General features: G+C 46.8%; 1 protein-coding gene across 3 annotated transcripts in view; it reads left to right on the top strand.

Annotated features, from left to right (window-relative positions):
- Nucleotides 1–6,925: 6,925 nt before the first annotated feature.
- The window catches only part of BEND5 (BEN domain containing 5), a 211,546-nt gene continuing 202,122 nt past the window's right edge, over nt 6,926–16,349 (top strand). For all 3 annotated transcript variants that reach the window (XM_036351597.1, XM_036351596.1, XM_036351598.1), the window contains exon 1: nt 6,926–7,296. In XM_036351597.1, the coding sequence (XP_036207490.1) occupies nt 7,071–7,296 (226 nt within the window). In that variant the 5' untranslated portion in view covers nt 6,926–7,070. The remainder of the gene's footprint in view (nt 7,297–16,349) is intronic.

Here is a 16,349-nt window from a genome sequence, read left to right as displayed (position 1 = left end):
TAAGATGAGGGAGCGATCACCCTGAGTAAGGGATTGGAGAGTCGATTATTTCTAGCCAACAGCAAGGTAAAAAGGAAGTCTAGCTTTGTAGGATGAGGTGGAAGCATCCTGTTTCTGGGAGGACCATAGACTGTGTCAGTGAGGTTCCTGATACTATTATGTTATTTATTATTGGTATCAGTGTATGCCAACCATGGGTGACTGTCAACCTGACTTTTTCTTCTATATGCATTTTTCTGTAATTATTTCCATTTTGTTCTCTCTTGATATTCAGATAAACATTTTGAAAATATCAACCTGCCTAGTGGTGCTAAATGAAAACTACAGAAGGGACTTTGATTGGTTTGGGGGCCAGGTTGTGGAAGCCAGACATGGTGGGGATGGGGAAACTTGTACACTCACAAGTGGAAGGTGAGACACAGAGGGACAAAATAAAGCAGTTGGGACACCCCTTGATCCTCAACTTTGGGGGCTTTTCTGTCTTCCAGGGTCTATGTTTTAGACACACACTCATTCAACACCTATTTGCTTGGAGCCTCCCATGTGCCAGGCAAGGTGTCAGGATATGACAGTGAGAAAATCAGATAGGGTCTTTTTTCCAGTGGAATTTTAGATCTAGAGCCAAAGATAATCATTAATAGACTAAATTTACATTACATTCTATGATAAACTCCATGAAGAGTAATATAAGGAGCTGTAGAAATATGTGCCAGGGACCTGACCTAGCCTATAGAGGAAAATGGGAGGAGGAAGACAGGGAGGACTTTCCTGAGGAAGTGGCATTTCATCTGAGAAAATAACAGAATGAGTTTGTTTCATAAGAGAAAAGTCAAGTGACCGGAATGACCAGAATGACTGGTCACTATGACACACACTGCAGCTGGCCAACCAGCCTGATGAGAGCGGGGCCAGCCTGCCAACCTCCTGCAGCCCCCTTCCTCTTACTGCCCCCCCCCCCCGCCCCACTGGCCTGATCAGCCCCCACACCCCGATCAGGGGCGGGGCTGACTGGCCAACCTCCCACGTCCCCTCCCCTGGCCAGCCAGCCCCTACCGGGGCAGGCTGGCCAGATCCGACCTGTGCATGCATTCATGCACAGGGCCTCTAGTTTTGTATAATGTACAAAGATTTTTATTTTCTCTGAGAAAATACTCAATAAAGTCAGTTTGAAATAATGACTTGTGTTTGTGGTTCCAAACACAATATCTTAGAAGTGTTTGCTGCAAGTTTAGGCAAGGCCAGTAGCCTCAGAGGCTCTTGAACATGTAAGATCTGAAAGTGACCATGACCTGTGCCCACAGGCTCTTGTTTAAAGCATTCTGGGATGTTTGTTGGATAATTATCAGTGTTGTTCAGCTCACTATATTTAATTTGACTCAATAGACATTTATTGGGCACCCTGTTCTCATCATAGGTATAAGAGCTCTCCTAATAATAACTATAATAACCATGATAACAACAATAATAGCAACTATCATTTATTGAGGACTCACCATGTGTTAGTTACTATTCCAAGCAAGCATTTTACATGGACTATTTCATTTAATCCTCAGAACAACCCTATGAAGTCATATGTATTAAGATTCCCAGGAAGAAAGTGAGTCTTAGAGAGATTCAGAGACTTGTCTGTGGCCACAAACTTAGTAAGGATAGGTCTTGCTTATTGGGCCAGGATTCGGATCCAGGGCCTAACATTACAATACGCTGTCTTCATTTCACATTAGTATATCATATTTGAGATGAAGAAATTGTACTTCAGAGTCGTTTCAGTACCTCATGTATTTTCCCTGAAAATAATAATATCTATACCTTGTCAAGCATTTCCTATATGACTAGCATGTTACCTTAAAACCTTCTAACTCAGAGGTGCTCAACAGAGTGGATTACTTTTTAAGCTGTGGTGATCTGAAACTCAGGGAGGGTCAAAAACTTCTACCTCGATTCTTACAACACCTTCAGAAGATATGTTTCAATATCCCCATTTTACAGGTAAGAAAACTGAGACTCAAGAAGGTGAACTTCCTTGCCTGAAGTCACAGCAAAGATGAGGCAAAGTCATGATTGAAGCCCTGGTCTGAGTCCAAAGCCCCCATTACTTTAGGCCTCCAAGCTGTCACATGCATGGCCAACTGGCACTCCCTCTAACTCCAGGTGATATGCACTGGCCTCTGAGCCTGTATTCAACATGCAACTTCTTCTTTCCTGCCTTCTTCCTTTCTACTCCTCTCTTCCCCTGTCCAAAACCCCACAACCAGACTTAGCCAGACTTCATGATCAGGGGACCACATGGATGCACTGGGTTGATGCCTCAGCTTTGGGTTGATAGCATCCAGCTCAGAGTAATGCCCACCAGAGGCCTCCCAACAGTTCCAGATCCTCCTAACCATGTATCAACATGTCTTCCTTAAACTCACCGAGGAAGACAGTGGTCCTGAGATTATTGCACAAGTTACTTTTCTGAGCAAATTAAAAAAAAAAAAATTAATTAATTAAAAGCAAATACTTGAAAAGTCAAATTAAATATCACAGGGGAAAAAAGCAAAATCATGAAAAAATGTGGTCAATCATTAGCAGAGAGGTTGAAAAGACACGCTCCAATTGCTTTAAAAATGCACAGAACCCAGGTCTCCTTAAAATAGTTTTGCAAAGTACATAGAGAATTCCATGCAGTAATATGAAACACAAGTCTCGCTGCTGCCACTGAGCATGCTTCAGCTGGCTGAACTGAAGGAGCTTGACATTAACCCAAGGGTCTGCAAAACACAACAGGAAAGCACAATAGAGTTGCAGTTGCAAAGCTGCCCCAGATGTGTACATTTTCTGCTCCATTAAAATAACTTGGATGAGAGGCAAAGCACATTTGGTCCACAGAAAGAGGGAGTTAGAGGAGGGCCAGGGAGAGCACAGTCAGTCTCCATAGTCCTCCCACTCCCCAGTTTTGCCTCCCCTCTAAGCCGTCCTTCACATGGCTAAGTCTGTCTAAGTGCAAATATGGGATGTGAGGATGATCTGGCTTCGACATCTGTCACCCCATTGTCACCAGGGTTGATTTGCCTGATCTGGCTGGCTAGGCGAGCTTCCCCTTCCTCCCTCACCCATGTGCATCTCTCCTGAAGCTGCACACTCTGTTGAAGTGGACGACCTTCCCCCCGGAGGGGAGGACCACACCGATCTTTAGTCAAAAGTATATGAGTAGTTGCACTCCCTGCTAGAACCTCCAAACAAGCTCTCAGATATGACCTCAAACCTTCCAGGACTCCCCAGAGCCAAACTGCTTTGCCATAAGTCTCAGTTTTCTTAACTCTGTCATGGGGTTGAGACCTATTTCAAGGGTTCGGTGTGAAATTAATTGAGATCTTGGTGTCTGGCATGCAAGGTTTATAGAATGCTTTGGAGGAAAAGTAGTTACCACAGTTATCATCACTGAATCCAGGTCATATGAGAGAGGTGAAGGTGAAGGATGTGAAAATGCCTGGGCAAAAACCAGACAAGATCTTAAGGAAAGAGCCTGGTCAAGGGCACATACCTCTGTTGTAGGCTCAATCCCTGCCCCAGTCAGGGTGTGAACAGGAGGCAACCAATCTATGTGTCTCTCACGTTAATGTGTTAATGTTTCTCTCTCTCTCTCTCTCTCTCTCTCTCTCTCTCTCTCTCTCTCTCTCTCTCTCTCTCCCCCCTTCCCCACTCCCTTCCATTCTCTCTAAAAAGCAATGGAAAAAAATATCTTCACTCCTCTGGTAAGGATTAAAAAAAAAGAAAGTTCCTAAGGAGAGAGAATCCCAAGTTTTCCCATATCTGAAGGGCTGACATGAGACTCTTGGTGGTGAACTTAGTCTGGAAGCTATAAGATGTAAGATTCCACCTCAGTGTAACTAAGAAAGGCCCTTCTAACCATCAATCAGTAGTTTCCAAAAGTTAAGGGGTGGCAGTAAACTTCCTGACATTAGAACTCTATCAGAGGAACCTGGATGACCATTTGGCAAGGGTATTAAAGAGAGGATTCAACTACAATTTGGTTGAAATTAACATTTTTAACCACCTCTGAAATCTATTCTTTTGAACTGTCTTTACTTGCCAATCAATGAATCACCAACATCTTGAGTTTCTGGTACATGTAAAGCCTAGGGCTGTGGGCTCTAGATCAAAGAGGTACTCTGATGGTTTTCACTAAGGCAGAGGAAGCACTTAGTAGGTTCTCCATGAAGCTATGTTAACAGACTGACTGTGAGAGTCACCCAGGAAACAGAAACTCTTTTGGTTGCTCTGAGGCTGCCCAAGGGTGTTTCTTGGCGTATCCTGTACCTGCCGTTCCTTCTCTAAAATCCATTCTACGCACCTACATGCAAAACATATTTGAGTCTGTGTTTACTCTGCTGGCATTCATTTCATTGTTTGTTCTTTTCTTTCTGGGTTCTTGGGAAATGGAACTGCCTCCTTGTGAGAATTATTTACACTGACTCGGGTGGGGAATTTGTTTGAACTTGAGGGTGCAGTGGTATTTATTGCGTTCATGAATGTGCCTGTCTTACAAGGAGTGGAATCGGCATTCTGTCCTGTGGTCACTGCGAGTGGGAAAGACAGAGTTGGGATTATGCTCCAACTCCAAAAGGGACAGAGTTTCAAAAGAAACCATGCAAAAGGTTTCCTATTGTGCTCTCTGTGTCTTTATTTAATGCATTTGTTCTATAAGCATTTACTCCCCAGCCCTGTGCAAGGAACCTGGGATGTTAAAGTTATTCAGCCTTTTTGTCACCTCTCAAAGAGCTCGTGCCAATGAGGGAAGATAAAAGGTTGTGGGACAAGATAGTAGAAAAAGACCGCCTGTGCTTGAGGAGAGGCAGTGGTTAAAGAAGGCTTCACAGCGAAGATGGCATTTGAGCTGGTCTTCAGGGGACATTGAGGTCACCGTGCACTCCAGGAGGAAATGCTTCCCAGGATTCGGGCAGAGCAAGCACAAAGGCTTGGGACCTCATAAAACAAGCTCGCGTGGGAAGTGTCAAATAGGTTCAGGTGTTGGGGTGTATTGTGTCCAGGAAGGTGGTTGGAGATGAGACCGGTAACATATTTAGGGGTCACCCTCATATAGATGGGATAGGCGGTTGGGCATGGTGCTACTTGAAATTACTTTGCAAGCACAGTTTGGAGTTTCAGGGATTTTCATTAAATATGGCCAACTCTGCATGATCCATCTTGTGAATTGTCAGAAGTCCTGCTATACATTACTTCCCCTTGATGACCATAGGAGTGTATTATTAAAATAAAAACTCCCTTAAGATCAGTCCAAAGAAATAATAATTACGAAGATAAATCTGCTGAAACAATAGAGTGGCCTTCTTTTTACCACAAGTGTGTGGGGCAACATAAGGCCAACATCTGCATCAGGACAACTCATGAACATGTCTGATGGGCACCACATATACACTAGGGCTTGGTTAAAGGAGCTTGACCTGTACATTTGGATCTGGGAGGTGTGTGTTGATGGGGTTCATCTGTATAATGTATTTCCTAAATCACAGTAAGGTAATTTGGGGTTTTGGTTTTTCTACTTCATCATTAGTATATTTGATTTTAAATGTGAGCACAGTGCTTTTAAAAGAGTAATGTTTCTGATTATAAAGTCATACCTGCTTACTGTGGAAAATAAATATAAATGTATAAGTATAAAACACAAAAGAAAGTAAAGCCACCCACCACTATTAAGAAACAACATTTTGCATTTTGGTGCATTTATTTTTATAGGTTGAGTTTATTAAGATGAATATATATACATATATATATATATATATATATATATATATATATATATATATATATCTTAATTGAGGCTGCCATTGCCATTAAGCATTCCTCTATGAGAATACTTTCCTCACTATAACATAAATACTTAATACTCCCTAACCAGATTTTTGGGTTTTTAGGACAGAAAAGGTGTATTATTCATATAGTGACCTGATTTTGGCACAGGAATCCAACATTAAAACTCAAGTTCTGATAGTTCCTATGAATGTGGAGCCCAGTCGCCCTCTTTCAGCTGGTGTCCATGGCCTGACTGGGAAGACCCAAAACCCTCCAGGATCTCTTAGGCCTTTGGTAGTAGGGACAGACCACGGACTGCTATTCCAGAATCCCATTCCTGAACTTTTCAAGGCGCTCCAGAAATGCCAGCCAGCCCTGGTCTTGCCTTCCTCAGAACACCCCTGCACTTCTCACTTCATTCCAACTGGTCCCGCCCAGTTCAGGGAGAGGTGCTCCATGAAGGGAGACTACAGAGGCACCCCCCAGGCCTTGGCTGAGAGCAGCCCTCAACAGACCTTTTGCTACACCAGCCAGCTGGTCCAACTGGAAATCCCAGATAAGCCCCAGTACTGGTCAGAACTAGTTTGGCAGCTCTGGGGAACTTTTCTGGCGGACTGACCCTCCCCACCGCAGGAGCTGGCAGTTTTGGGAAAAGAAAAAAGAAAAGAAAGAAGGAAAAAAAAGTGAACTATAAGGGCTGAGAGGAGTGGCTAAAATTATTTGAAACACTAAAATTCTGCTCCATTACAAGTGCAAGTTTACAGTTAGAGATCCAAACAGGATTGCCCCCTGCGCCACATTCATTCCCTCGCAGTCTCGCCTCTCCTTTGCAATGCTGATTTTTGTTGTAGTGCAATTTGTTTTGCAGTGCGATTGTTGAAGCCATATAATCCTTCCCCAACAAGGCTTTTAGTCAATGCATTCTTTTCTGCAATGCCATTATTATTATTATTAATTATTATTATTATTGCAATTCAATCTCTGCCCTTTCCCCTCCCTACTCGAAACGCACTCCGGCTGTGATTGCTCGGGTCTGACTTCGCGAGTGGCAGTGCGCTTCCAAACCCCCTCGTCAGCCCCCCGCCCCCTTTTCCCCTCCCTCTCTTTTCCGCGCCCAGGCCAGAGCAGCCGATTGGCAGAGCGGAGCTTTCAGGAACAATAACAGTGGGGGGACCCCCGGCCCGGGGAGCCGCCCCCGCCCCCGGCCCGGCTGCGCGGCTCGCGCCCCGCCGGGTCCCCACCTCCGTGCGGCCGGGCCCGCCCCCGCGCCCACCATGTACGCCTTTGTGCGGTTCCTGGAGGACAACGTCTGCTACGCGCTGCCCGTGTCGTGCGTGCGCGACTTCAGCCCCCGCTCGCGTCTGGATTTTGACAACCAGAAGGTGTACGCCGTGTACCGGGGCCCGGAGGAGCTGGGCGCCGGGCCTGAGAGCCCCCCGCGCGCCCCTCGCGACTGGGGTGCGCTGCTGCTGCACAAGGCCCAGATCCTGGCGCTGGCAGGTGAGCGAACGGGCAGGGGGGACGGTGGGACCCGGGCGGGGGCCGGGACCCGGAGCCGGACGGGGAGGGGGCCGGGCGCCGGGACGGAGACCGGAGGTCGGGGTGAGCCACTGCTCGCTCAAGCCTCCTCCTCCTGACCCTGAGGCTTTTCTTTGGGGGACAGGGTGTCTCTAAAAGGCCAGACCAGTTAAAAATACCGGATGGTCCCCTTTGTCTTCCCCGCCTCCGGACACTCCCGCGCTGTCAGTCTGTCTTCATCTCTCTGTGTCTGTCCTCCTTTCTGTTTCTATTCTGCCGGCTCTTCACTTTCCCTTTCTCTCCCTGCGGGTCTGTGCGTTCATTTCTCTGTCTCTCCCCTTCTCTTTACCTCTCACCCAGTTCCTTCTCTCTGCTGCTAGGTCTCCTTAAGTTTTCTAGCTCTCTGCCTCCCTCCCCTTAAGGCCCTTGCTACCTCCTAGGAATGAGGAAGCAAGGTGAATACTGTCAGACTCTTCTAGGTGGAAGTCCCTCTTCACAGAGGGAAGGCATGACACCCTTGTCCAGTCCGGGCCATCATTGGACGGGATGAGGAGGCCTTGATCACTGGGCACCACTCTCCTGGGACTCTCCCTGGACAGGTGGTGGAGGTAAGAAGGTAGTGGCCCTCAGCCTCCCTCAGCCTCCACACCCCTTTTGAATCTCCCTGATGAGAGCCCAGGGCCAGGGAAGCATTTCTAGGTCAGGATAAGACGTGGGCCTCCCATTCCTGCTTCCCCGGGGTCCTGCAAAATAGACAAGGCAGGTGGCTTCATTCCCACTGGACAGATGAGGATACTGAGATTCAGTAGTGATCGCACAAGAAACCGCCACTTCAGCCTCCTACCCCAAGTTCGTTCTGCCATACTAAGCACCTTTCCCTTTGTGAAGAGAAGGCAGCAGATGCTCTTCCCCAGCTAGTTGTTAGAGGCTTGGGCATAGACAGAAGAGGAAAAGGGAAGTATCACTTCTGTTTTGGGGTTCAGCCTTTTAACTGTTGCTGGTAAGGAGTGTGTACTTTTGAGTGGGCAGAGAACGTAAGCCACCCTCCACTTGGAAGGGAAAAACAGAAGTTAGGAACTGAATGAAGATATTGCTAGTATTTTGTAGGTTTGAGACCTTTCCTATATTTTCCAACTTCCTTTGCCTTCTCACATTTAGCCTAACAGATGCATCCAGCGTACATCATATTTAAACTTGACAGATAAGGAAACTGTGGCCCCAAACAGAGAAGTGACTTGCCCAGGGTCCCAAGGCCAATTAGCAGTAGATTCTAGCTCTGGCTCCTGAGTTGTTCCTTCCCACCAGCTCCTGTTGCCTCTGGGAAGGAGGTTTGCAGGCATTGAGGAGGGGAGCAAAACTGGAAACTAATTGGTGAGGGCCCTTTTGACAGACTGTATCCTCACCATCTCCCGGACAAATCTGGGGCGCAGGGGTGTAGATCCACTCACAACACCTGGGGATACCTGAGGCCAGAAAAGCAGAATGAGGGGAAGTGTGTAGAAAAGGGAAGCCTTTGTGGCTGATTAAGTTTTATTTTGTCTGTTTACTTGCTTTTAATTACTTGAGGGAAGGGATTAGGAGCTAATTCCCCAAGAGTATAGACCTGAGGAAGTTGTAACTAGGTTGTAACCTTAGCTTCCCTTTGGCTAAAAGCAAAGAAAGCTTGCTTTTCGGTGGCTGCAGTAGGAAGGGTCTGGGGACGGGGGAAGTGATGCGGGTCAGAGTCGGGGGTATGTGTGCCTGTTAGTAAGAGCTGTTTTCCTCGGTATGAGTGTTCATTCATCCATTTATTCATTCAGCAAACACTAACCCTGCACTTGGCTCTTTAGGCACCACTCAGAGGCGGTTTAGGCCACTGAGTCTGATTTTAAAAATCAATGGAAGTCTGCATATAAGTAAGACACATGTAGTTATTGGTCTGAGGACCATAAATCGTGAATCCATAGACAATTCATCTTCCAAGTTGGAACGCTGGTAAATCTCTGGGGTTATTAAAAAATATCTGGGCAACACCTGGAAATTGGCAGAGTAGATCCAGAGGAGAGGCAGGGCGCCAGTTTGAGCAAAGTGAGTTGCAAAGCACTTTCCTGACTGCTCTTCGTTTTTTTTGTTTTGTTTTGTTTTGTGTTTTTTTTCCTTGGGAGGAGAAAGAAAAAAGAAAGAAACCAACAACTTGAGGTTGGTAGACCACATTTTGAATCCCAATCAGCTGGCTAATTTTTAAATTGGAGCCCACTGCCCTGGCTGCAGACCTGAGGGGAAGGGCCAGGGTGGGTTTGAGAATTCATTTATGCAGGAAAAACTCTCCTGTGTGTCTTGAAACCCCAAATTGACTTGAATGTGGTGGCTCTGGGAGCTGCTTGCAATGACATCATCTTAAAGAGCTCGCCTTCTGCATCTCCCAGATGTAAGTACCACCTTGTTGTGGCACCGAAAGTGACGAGGTGAGCCCTCGAGGGGGAAGCAGAACTGCCTTATGTTTGTGAATTAGCCAGGAGTGATTGAACCCTGTCTGGCACCGCAGCTTGGTTTCAGAGGCAGTTTGGGGGCCACTGTATGGCTTTTGGTGAAAAGTGTGTTACTTTACTGAATATTGGCCTAGGCCAGTGGTCGGCAAACTCATTAGTCAACAGAGCCAAATATCAACAGTACTTCTTCAAAATAGACTCGCCCAGGCTGAAAACCGACTTCTGCGCATGGGCCACGAAGTTTCAATCTCACTGTACGCGAGCCCACACGTGGTATTTTGTGGAAGAGCCACACTCAAGGGGCCAAAGAGCCGCATGTGGCTCGCGAGCCCCAATTTGCCGACCATAGGCCTAGGCCAACCCAGAGCCACCTGCAAGTGTACCTCTTCTTCAGGAAATGTCAAAGCCAATGCTCTGTATTTTCCCCGCTCATGGTCTTTTACGCTGTGGTTTTGGTGTGTGTCAGACCCTAGGGCCTAGCCCTTTTCTTGCCAAACTGTGAGTTCAGTTCAAGGGGAAAAAACAAATCCACCCTTGTTGACAGTCTTGCCATGTGCCTGCTCATTATCTGGGAATTCTCCCTGTGACTCTGCTGGCAGAGATCACTATTATTATTTCCATTTTATAGATGAGGACACTGAGGCTCAGAGACTTGCCTACAGTGTACGGTTAATGACAAAGCCAGACTTGGAGCCCAGGTCTCCCAGTGCCAGGCCCCCGCTTAGTAGTCTTTCTAGTGAAGTAGTCGATGTCCCTGTCCGCCACACAGCAGCTGGAAAAGCGTGAAAGGACTGAAAGAACTGTTCGTGAAGCAGACAGTTCAAGACAAGTTTCGAGCCAGAGGACAGCTTTAGTTTGGTTTTCAAGTCCATTCTGATCTTCTTCTTCTTCTCCTACCAGCCTCAGTCAGTCCTACAGGGTCCACACACCTGGCCCTCCCTGTTTCAGTTGCCATTTTCCCAAGGAAATCTCAAAGGAGCTTGCCTTCTCCAATGAGAGTCACCGTAACTCAAGACTTGGCTTACCTTTGGACTGTGGTCTCTCCTGACTCACTCTTATTTATCTGCCAAACAGGTTGTGAAAGTGAGAGATACCCATTTGGAGAGCTCACTGTTATCTAGCTGCAGTCCAAGGGGCTCATGGTATTGAATTTCATATTCTTTACAGGGCCAAAACTGGTTTCTCTAGACTCAGAATCTTTGTATGTGGGTGTTTTTTGTTGTTGTGGTTAATCCTCACCCATGGGATATTTTTTTCCATTGATTCTTAGAGAGAGTGGAAGGGATGGGGAGAGACACCAGAGAGACATATCTCTGGTGAGATGTGAGAGAGACATATCTATTGGTTGCCTCCTGCGTGTGACCCTGGGGGCCAGGGATCAAGCCTTCAACCAAGGCACGTGCCCTGGACTGGAATCATACATGGGATCCTTCAGTCTGAAGGCTGGTGCTCTAACCACTGAGCAACTGGTCAGGCCTAGACTCAGAATTTTAGAATTCTACGCACCTATGCTATGTTGTTATCATTTGAGTGTGCTAAATTCCTTTTGTGGTCAAGTTCCCCTTACTCCTTCTGTGTGCCAGGCCCAGGGCTGTAATAAGCAGATGCACCAATGCACCAACACATCCGAGTAACTGGGATTGACGGAGGGGAAACCAGCTAACTTTTTTTGCCCGGCTCTGTAGGGTTTCTGTCAGGGGCAGAGGGATGAAGAAGAAAGCGCATTACCCTCAGGGAGTGTGTAGCCATGGGACCCTCAGGGAGTGTGTAGCCTGAGGACTCCAGGTTCATGCTATAGAAAGGTGAAGCCAGGCACTGGGGGAATGCGGAGAAGGGACCAAGTCTCAGTGGGCTTCCCTTCCCAGCTTCTCTCACCCTGCCTGCACTCGGCCTGCACCAGCTTTCACTCACCTAACCAGTGCAGCAGCTTTCAGTTGACCGCCCTGCCTCCAATCTATTTTCTAAATGGCTATCAGAATAATCTAAAACACTGTCTTTTGGTCATTTTGCTGTTCCCCTTAGAACCTTCAGCAGCTCCCTGTTGCTTGCTGAGTAAACCTTCAGCTTCTTGGCCCGGCCTTCACAGCACCCAGCCCAGCCCCACCTCACTTCTCCAGCTCTACCCACCCTTCCCGCTGCCTCTAGGTCTGCAGTATGTTGTGCCACCTTGAGCACACACCCTCAGGCATTCCTTTGAGCCAACCAGGATAGATTAATCATTGTTTGACACGGGACCTCTGCCCATGGAGCTCACCTTCCAGTAGGGAAGGCAGACATGTGACATGGGTCTAGTGCGCTGAGCTGAAGGCTGTGATGAAGGAGTGGTCAAAATGCATTGCTCAGGAGTGTTCCCTGTGCTACCCTCTCCCCTCCTAAGAGGCTCCCTCCTCTTCGGAGCTCTCCTTTTTCTTTGCTTGTTCCTTGCTTATGGACCTTAGCATTTGAGTCTTGGTTTGGTTAGTGGTGAATGTTGCCTACAGTGTACAGTTAATAAATGATGAAGCCAGACTTGGAGCCCAGGTCTCCCAGTGCCAGGCCCCCACTGAGCAGTCTCCCTTGTAAAGTAGTTGATGTCCCTGTCAGCCACACAGCAGCTGGAAAAGAGTGAAAGTCAGTGGAAGAACTGTTCATGAAGCAGACAGTTCAAGACAAGTTTTGAGCCAGAGGACAGTTTTAGTTTCTGGTTTCCAAGCCCATTTTGATCTTCTCCTACCAGCCTCCTCCTGGGGCCTGCCTGCTTTGTCCTATGTCCTCTTTGCCTGGCACGTAGTCCACACCAGTCAGTCCATGTTGAAATCAGGGACTTTGGGAGGACAGGTGCATTTTTCCTGCTTGGGAAGAGCAGGGGGCACAGGAACCTCTGTAGCAGCAACTTCTTTTTCAGAACAGAAACTTGCAGCGGGATTTTGAGGCTCATTCAACTTGGTTCATCTGGAAAAAGTCAATATTCTTTATCGCTCTCTCGACTAGAAGAAACCCTACACTTGGGGGGAAATAGCTTCCAAAGCCGCGTTCTTCTTGCTTTGGTAGTTTTAGCTCATTCAGGGCTCAGGTCCCAGCTTGGCATCGTTGGTCCAAATAGATCACTTGCTCCAGAAACGCTTTGGAACGTCTACAAAGTTAGCGGGGAAGCAGGGGACGAGCCGATTTCATATGCAAAGATTGTTGCATGTCATCAGTGGGAGACTGCCAACAAAAGGATTTATTTTTTTTTAAAAGCGAGTGAAAACTTTTAATTTAGGTTTTGACATATTCTACTGATGTATGTTGGAGCAAAGATTGGAACTTGCCTGCTGTCATCTGTTGCAGATCCTACTGAAATCTTAACCATTGAAGGTTCGGTCTGATGTGATGTGTCTTGTTCAGAAACCACATACTTGTTACAATGAGATGGTATGTGTTACTGAGCACTTCAGAGCTCTAGTTCACAGGAGGAAAGAGAAAATGCCCCAAGCAAGCTAGGGTCTTGCTCTTTTTGTGTGTGTGCTGTTTTGTTTTTTTTTTACTTAATTCGTTTTTATTTTTGAAGACACACTGGAAAAGTGGAATTCAAATTTAGATCTTTGACTCCAAGATGAGTTCCCTTCCCACTGTGCCTTCCTGCTTTGTCTTATAAGCTCCTTAGAGAGAGAAGATGTGTGTACTTTTCACTTTAAAATGCTTACCAGGAAAGCATGCATACTCTGAAGAGGGTTTTTTCCTGATTCTTTTAAGGTTTCAGATATTGAGTTATACTAGGTAGTCACCCTCATACCAGAGGGAAACCCTGGAGGAAGAACAGCCATTGCTTTTCACCTTTACGGACTAATTTACTAAGCATTTACTAAGTGCTCCCCAGGTTTCAGGCTCCGTGCTCGGAGTTTCCACATTCTCTGTCTACATCCTTGTGGGATGGGGCTTCTTGTAATCCCTGAGTAGAGAGCTATTCAAATACAGAACTGTGTAGTGGGTGCTGTAGGTGCCAGGCAGTGGGCTAAGTCTTCCCACATGGCAAGGCTTGTGGAGAAGTGTGAGCCTGCTCAGTCAAAAAGGATGGTACCTAAACCAAGGTGGATCTGATTTAGTAAAGAAGGTGAACCCATGGTGATACCGGGACCAGCCAGCAGGAATTCTTCCTGGGGTCATGTCTCATGGAATTGGAAAATGAAGCTGGAATCGAAAAATGAAGCTGCGGGCCAAAGGAGTTCAAACAAGGCAGGAGTTTATTGCAAACAAACCCAGGCTCCCCGGTCGGGGAGGGGATTCAAATGGGTTGCCCCAGAAGCATTCTGCTCTTCCCCTTATATCTGTTAAAGGCCTGCTCTTTGTCTGTCTGTGCTGCCCTCTGATTGGTTCCCAGCCTTTGTGCAACATTTTATTTTGCACTTGCAAGAAAAACAAGAAAAATGTCCTTGATTCAAAACACCCTGTTTTTCTGCTATCCTGTTTTTCTGCAAAACATTTCGTGGTTTCACCTAGCTCCACGATTCTTCTTTCTTCCACCCCTTACCCTGTCTACCTAATTCTGCTCTAACTCCCTTCCATGGGACTTGGGAACTGACTGGTTGTGTTGGTGTGTGTGCTGATGATGTGGTGATTGGGCCCCATCCCTCCGTGGGGAGCTCCAGGAGAGTAGTCGATTAGAAGGGGAGGGGATGAGTTTATTTGAGGACATGTTGAATCTTAGGGACCCACAGGACATCTGGGCAGAAACTCCAGAAGATCACTTGGCATGTGGGCCCAAGGTTCAGCACGACCCTGTGAAACTGGGCTGAAGGTCCAGTGTGAAAGCTGTTAGCCATGGATGGGTGGGGTCACAGTGGGAGAGGGAGCAGAGAGAGGAGCATGCAGTTAGAGCTCAGAACACCAGCTTTTAAGAGCTCAGCAAAGAAGATGGCTGGGAGGGAACAGCCAAAGGATCGGTGATAAACAGGAGAGATGGCTGTCCTGGAAATCAAATGACGAGGGAGGCCTCTGGTTCCCAGATCTAGGCTTGCTTTTATTTAACTACATGGCAACTGCTTTTTCCTTGGAGTTCACTGGGGAGACATAGGATAGAACATCTATATATCTAAGCAAGAGCATAAAAGCTTTGCATGGAATGATATTTTGGGAGTTTTCCATGGCTGAGCTTTGCCCCAGTGGAGGAAGGATCAGAGCTCCTCTTTGGGGTCCAGAAAGCAGTTCAGTCCAGAGAATGGCATTCAGAGGGAATGATGGAAGTAGTGTACTAACAGCAGAGAGAGAGCGGACAAGCAGTGGAGAGGGAGTCCAGCATGACGATGAGCTCCCTGTCACTGGAGGTGGCAAGTAGGTCAGGAATATTCTGGAATAGAACCCTGCCCTATGAGAGAATTTGACTATATGACCTCTAGGTCACTTGCTTGAGTATCAAAGAGGAAGTGTTAGCCAAAATAAGATAGGCTTTGAAGTCAGACAGTCTGGGTTCAAATCAGGACTTTGCTACATATAAGCTGTGTGTCCTTAAAGGAAATTACTTCCCTTCTCTGAGTTCCACGTGCTCATCTGTAACATGGGGATAGTAATCACCTTGCCCACTATGTTATTTAGCAAGGTAACATGGAAAAGTGCCTGGCACATAGTAGGTATTCATTAAACAGAGGAAGCTGTTAAGGACGAAATGGCTAAGAGGTCCTGAGAGAACAGCTTGCCTAGTTGTGGGCAACAAGGCATGGTCTTTGTGAAAAGGAGTTACCTGGCAGGACAGGCACATGTAAGGAATAGACTAGTTTAAAATTGAGCTTTTGTGTGTTTCCATTGAAGGCTTACCATCTCCCCCCATGTTTTGCCCTCTGTGCCTCTATGCTGGTGCTACTTATTACCATGGCAACAGCCTGGTGAAGCACATGATGGTAGCTAGAAAAAGTGACTCCCTACTAGGGAGCCAGTAGGGTAAGGTCCCTAGGCTTGTCTGTGCCCCAGCCCTGTGCCCAGGTCAGTGAGGCAGGGGCAGTGACAGCAAGGTGGCCTGCTGAAATCTGGTTAGCATTTCCTTCTTTCCTTTCTGCATGGCCTCGGCAGGACATTTCTTCTTCAGGTGGGCCCACTGGGAGGGATTCGATCATTTGCTCTTGCCCTTACTGCATAGAAGATAGAGACCCAGAAGCCCCTGTGGCTGGCTAGCGGCCCACAGCTAGAAAGGCCTGTTGAGGTTCTACCCTAGTCCTTATGTCTTACAGAAAAGAAAACAGAGAAGAAATGATGGGCCATCCAGAGTTAGAGCCAGGCCTGGAACTAGTGTCTCCTGGTTCCTTTCTACTATACCGCATCAGGGAACTCTTCGTTTGGCTAGATACCGTCCTGGAAACTGGAAGACTTTGTCTGCCTTGGGTTTTATAAAAACAAGCATCATAGGTCAGAGAATGCAGTGTGCGTGTCTTCTCTGTGGCTTGTCTGTTTTTAATGCAAACATAAGACTTCACAGGATTTTTGAACAGATGAAAAACTTTAAGCTCGCATGTAGATATTTTTAAAACAAGACCAAACCTTTATAAAACATTTTATGTTTAGCCTTTCAGAATTTCCTCCTAACTAACAAACCCACACCAAATTAAACTCCCCGACGTT

Source organism: Myotis myotis, unplaced genomic scaffold (genome assembly GCF_014108235.1).
Source record: "Myotis myotis isolate mMyoMyo1 unplaced genomic scaffold, mMyoMyo1.p scaffold_m19_p_2, whole genome shotgun sequence".
NCBI classification, from domain to species: Eukaryota; Metazoa; Chordata; class Mammalia; order Chiroptera; family Vespertilionidae; genus Myotis; species Myotis myotis.
Note: the sequence above shows the minus strand (reverse complement) of the source record. Positions and strands in the feature narration are given on the sequence as shown.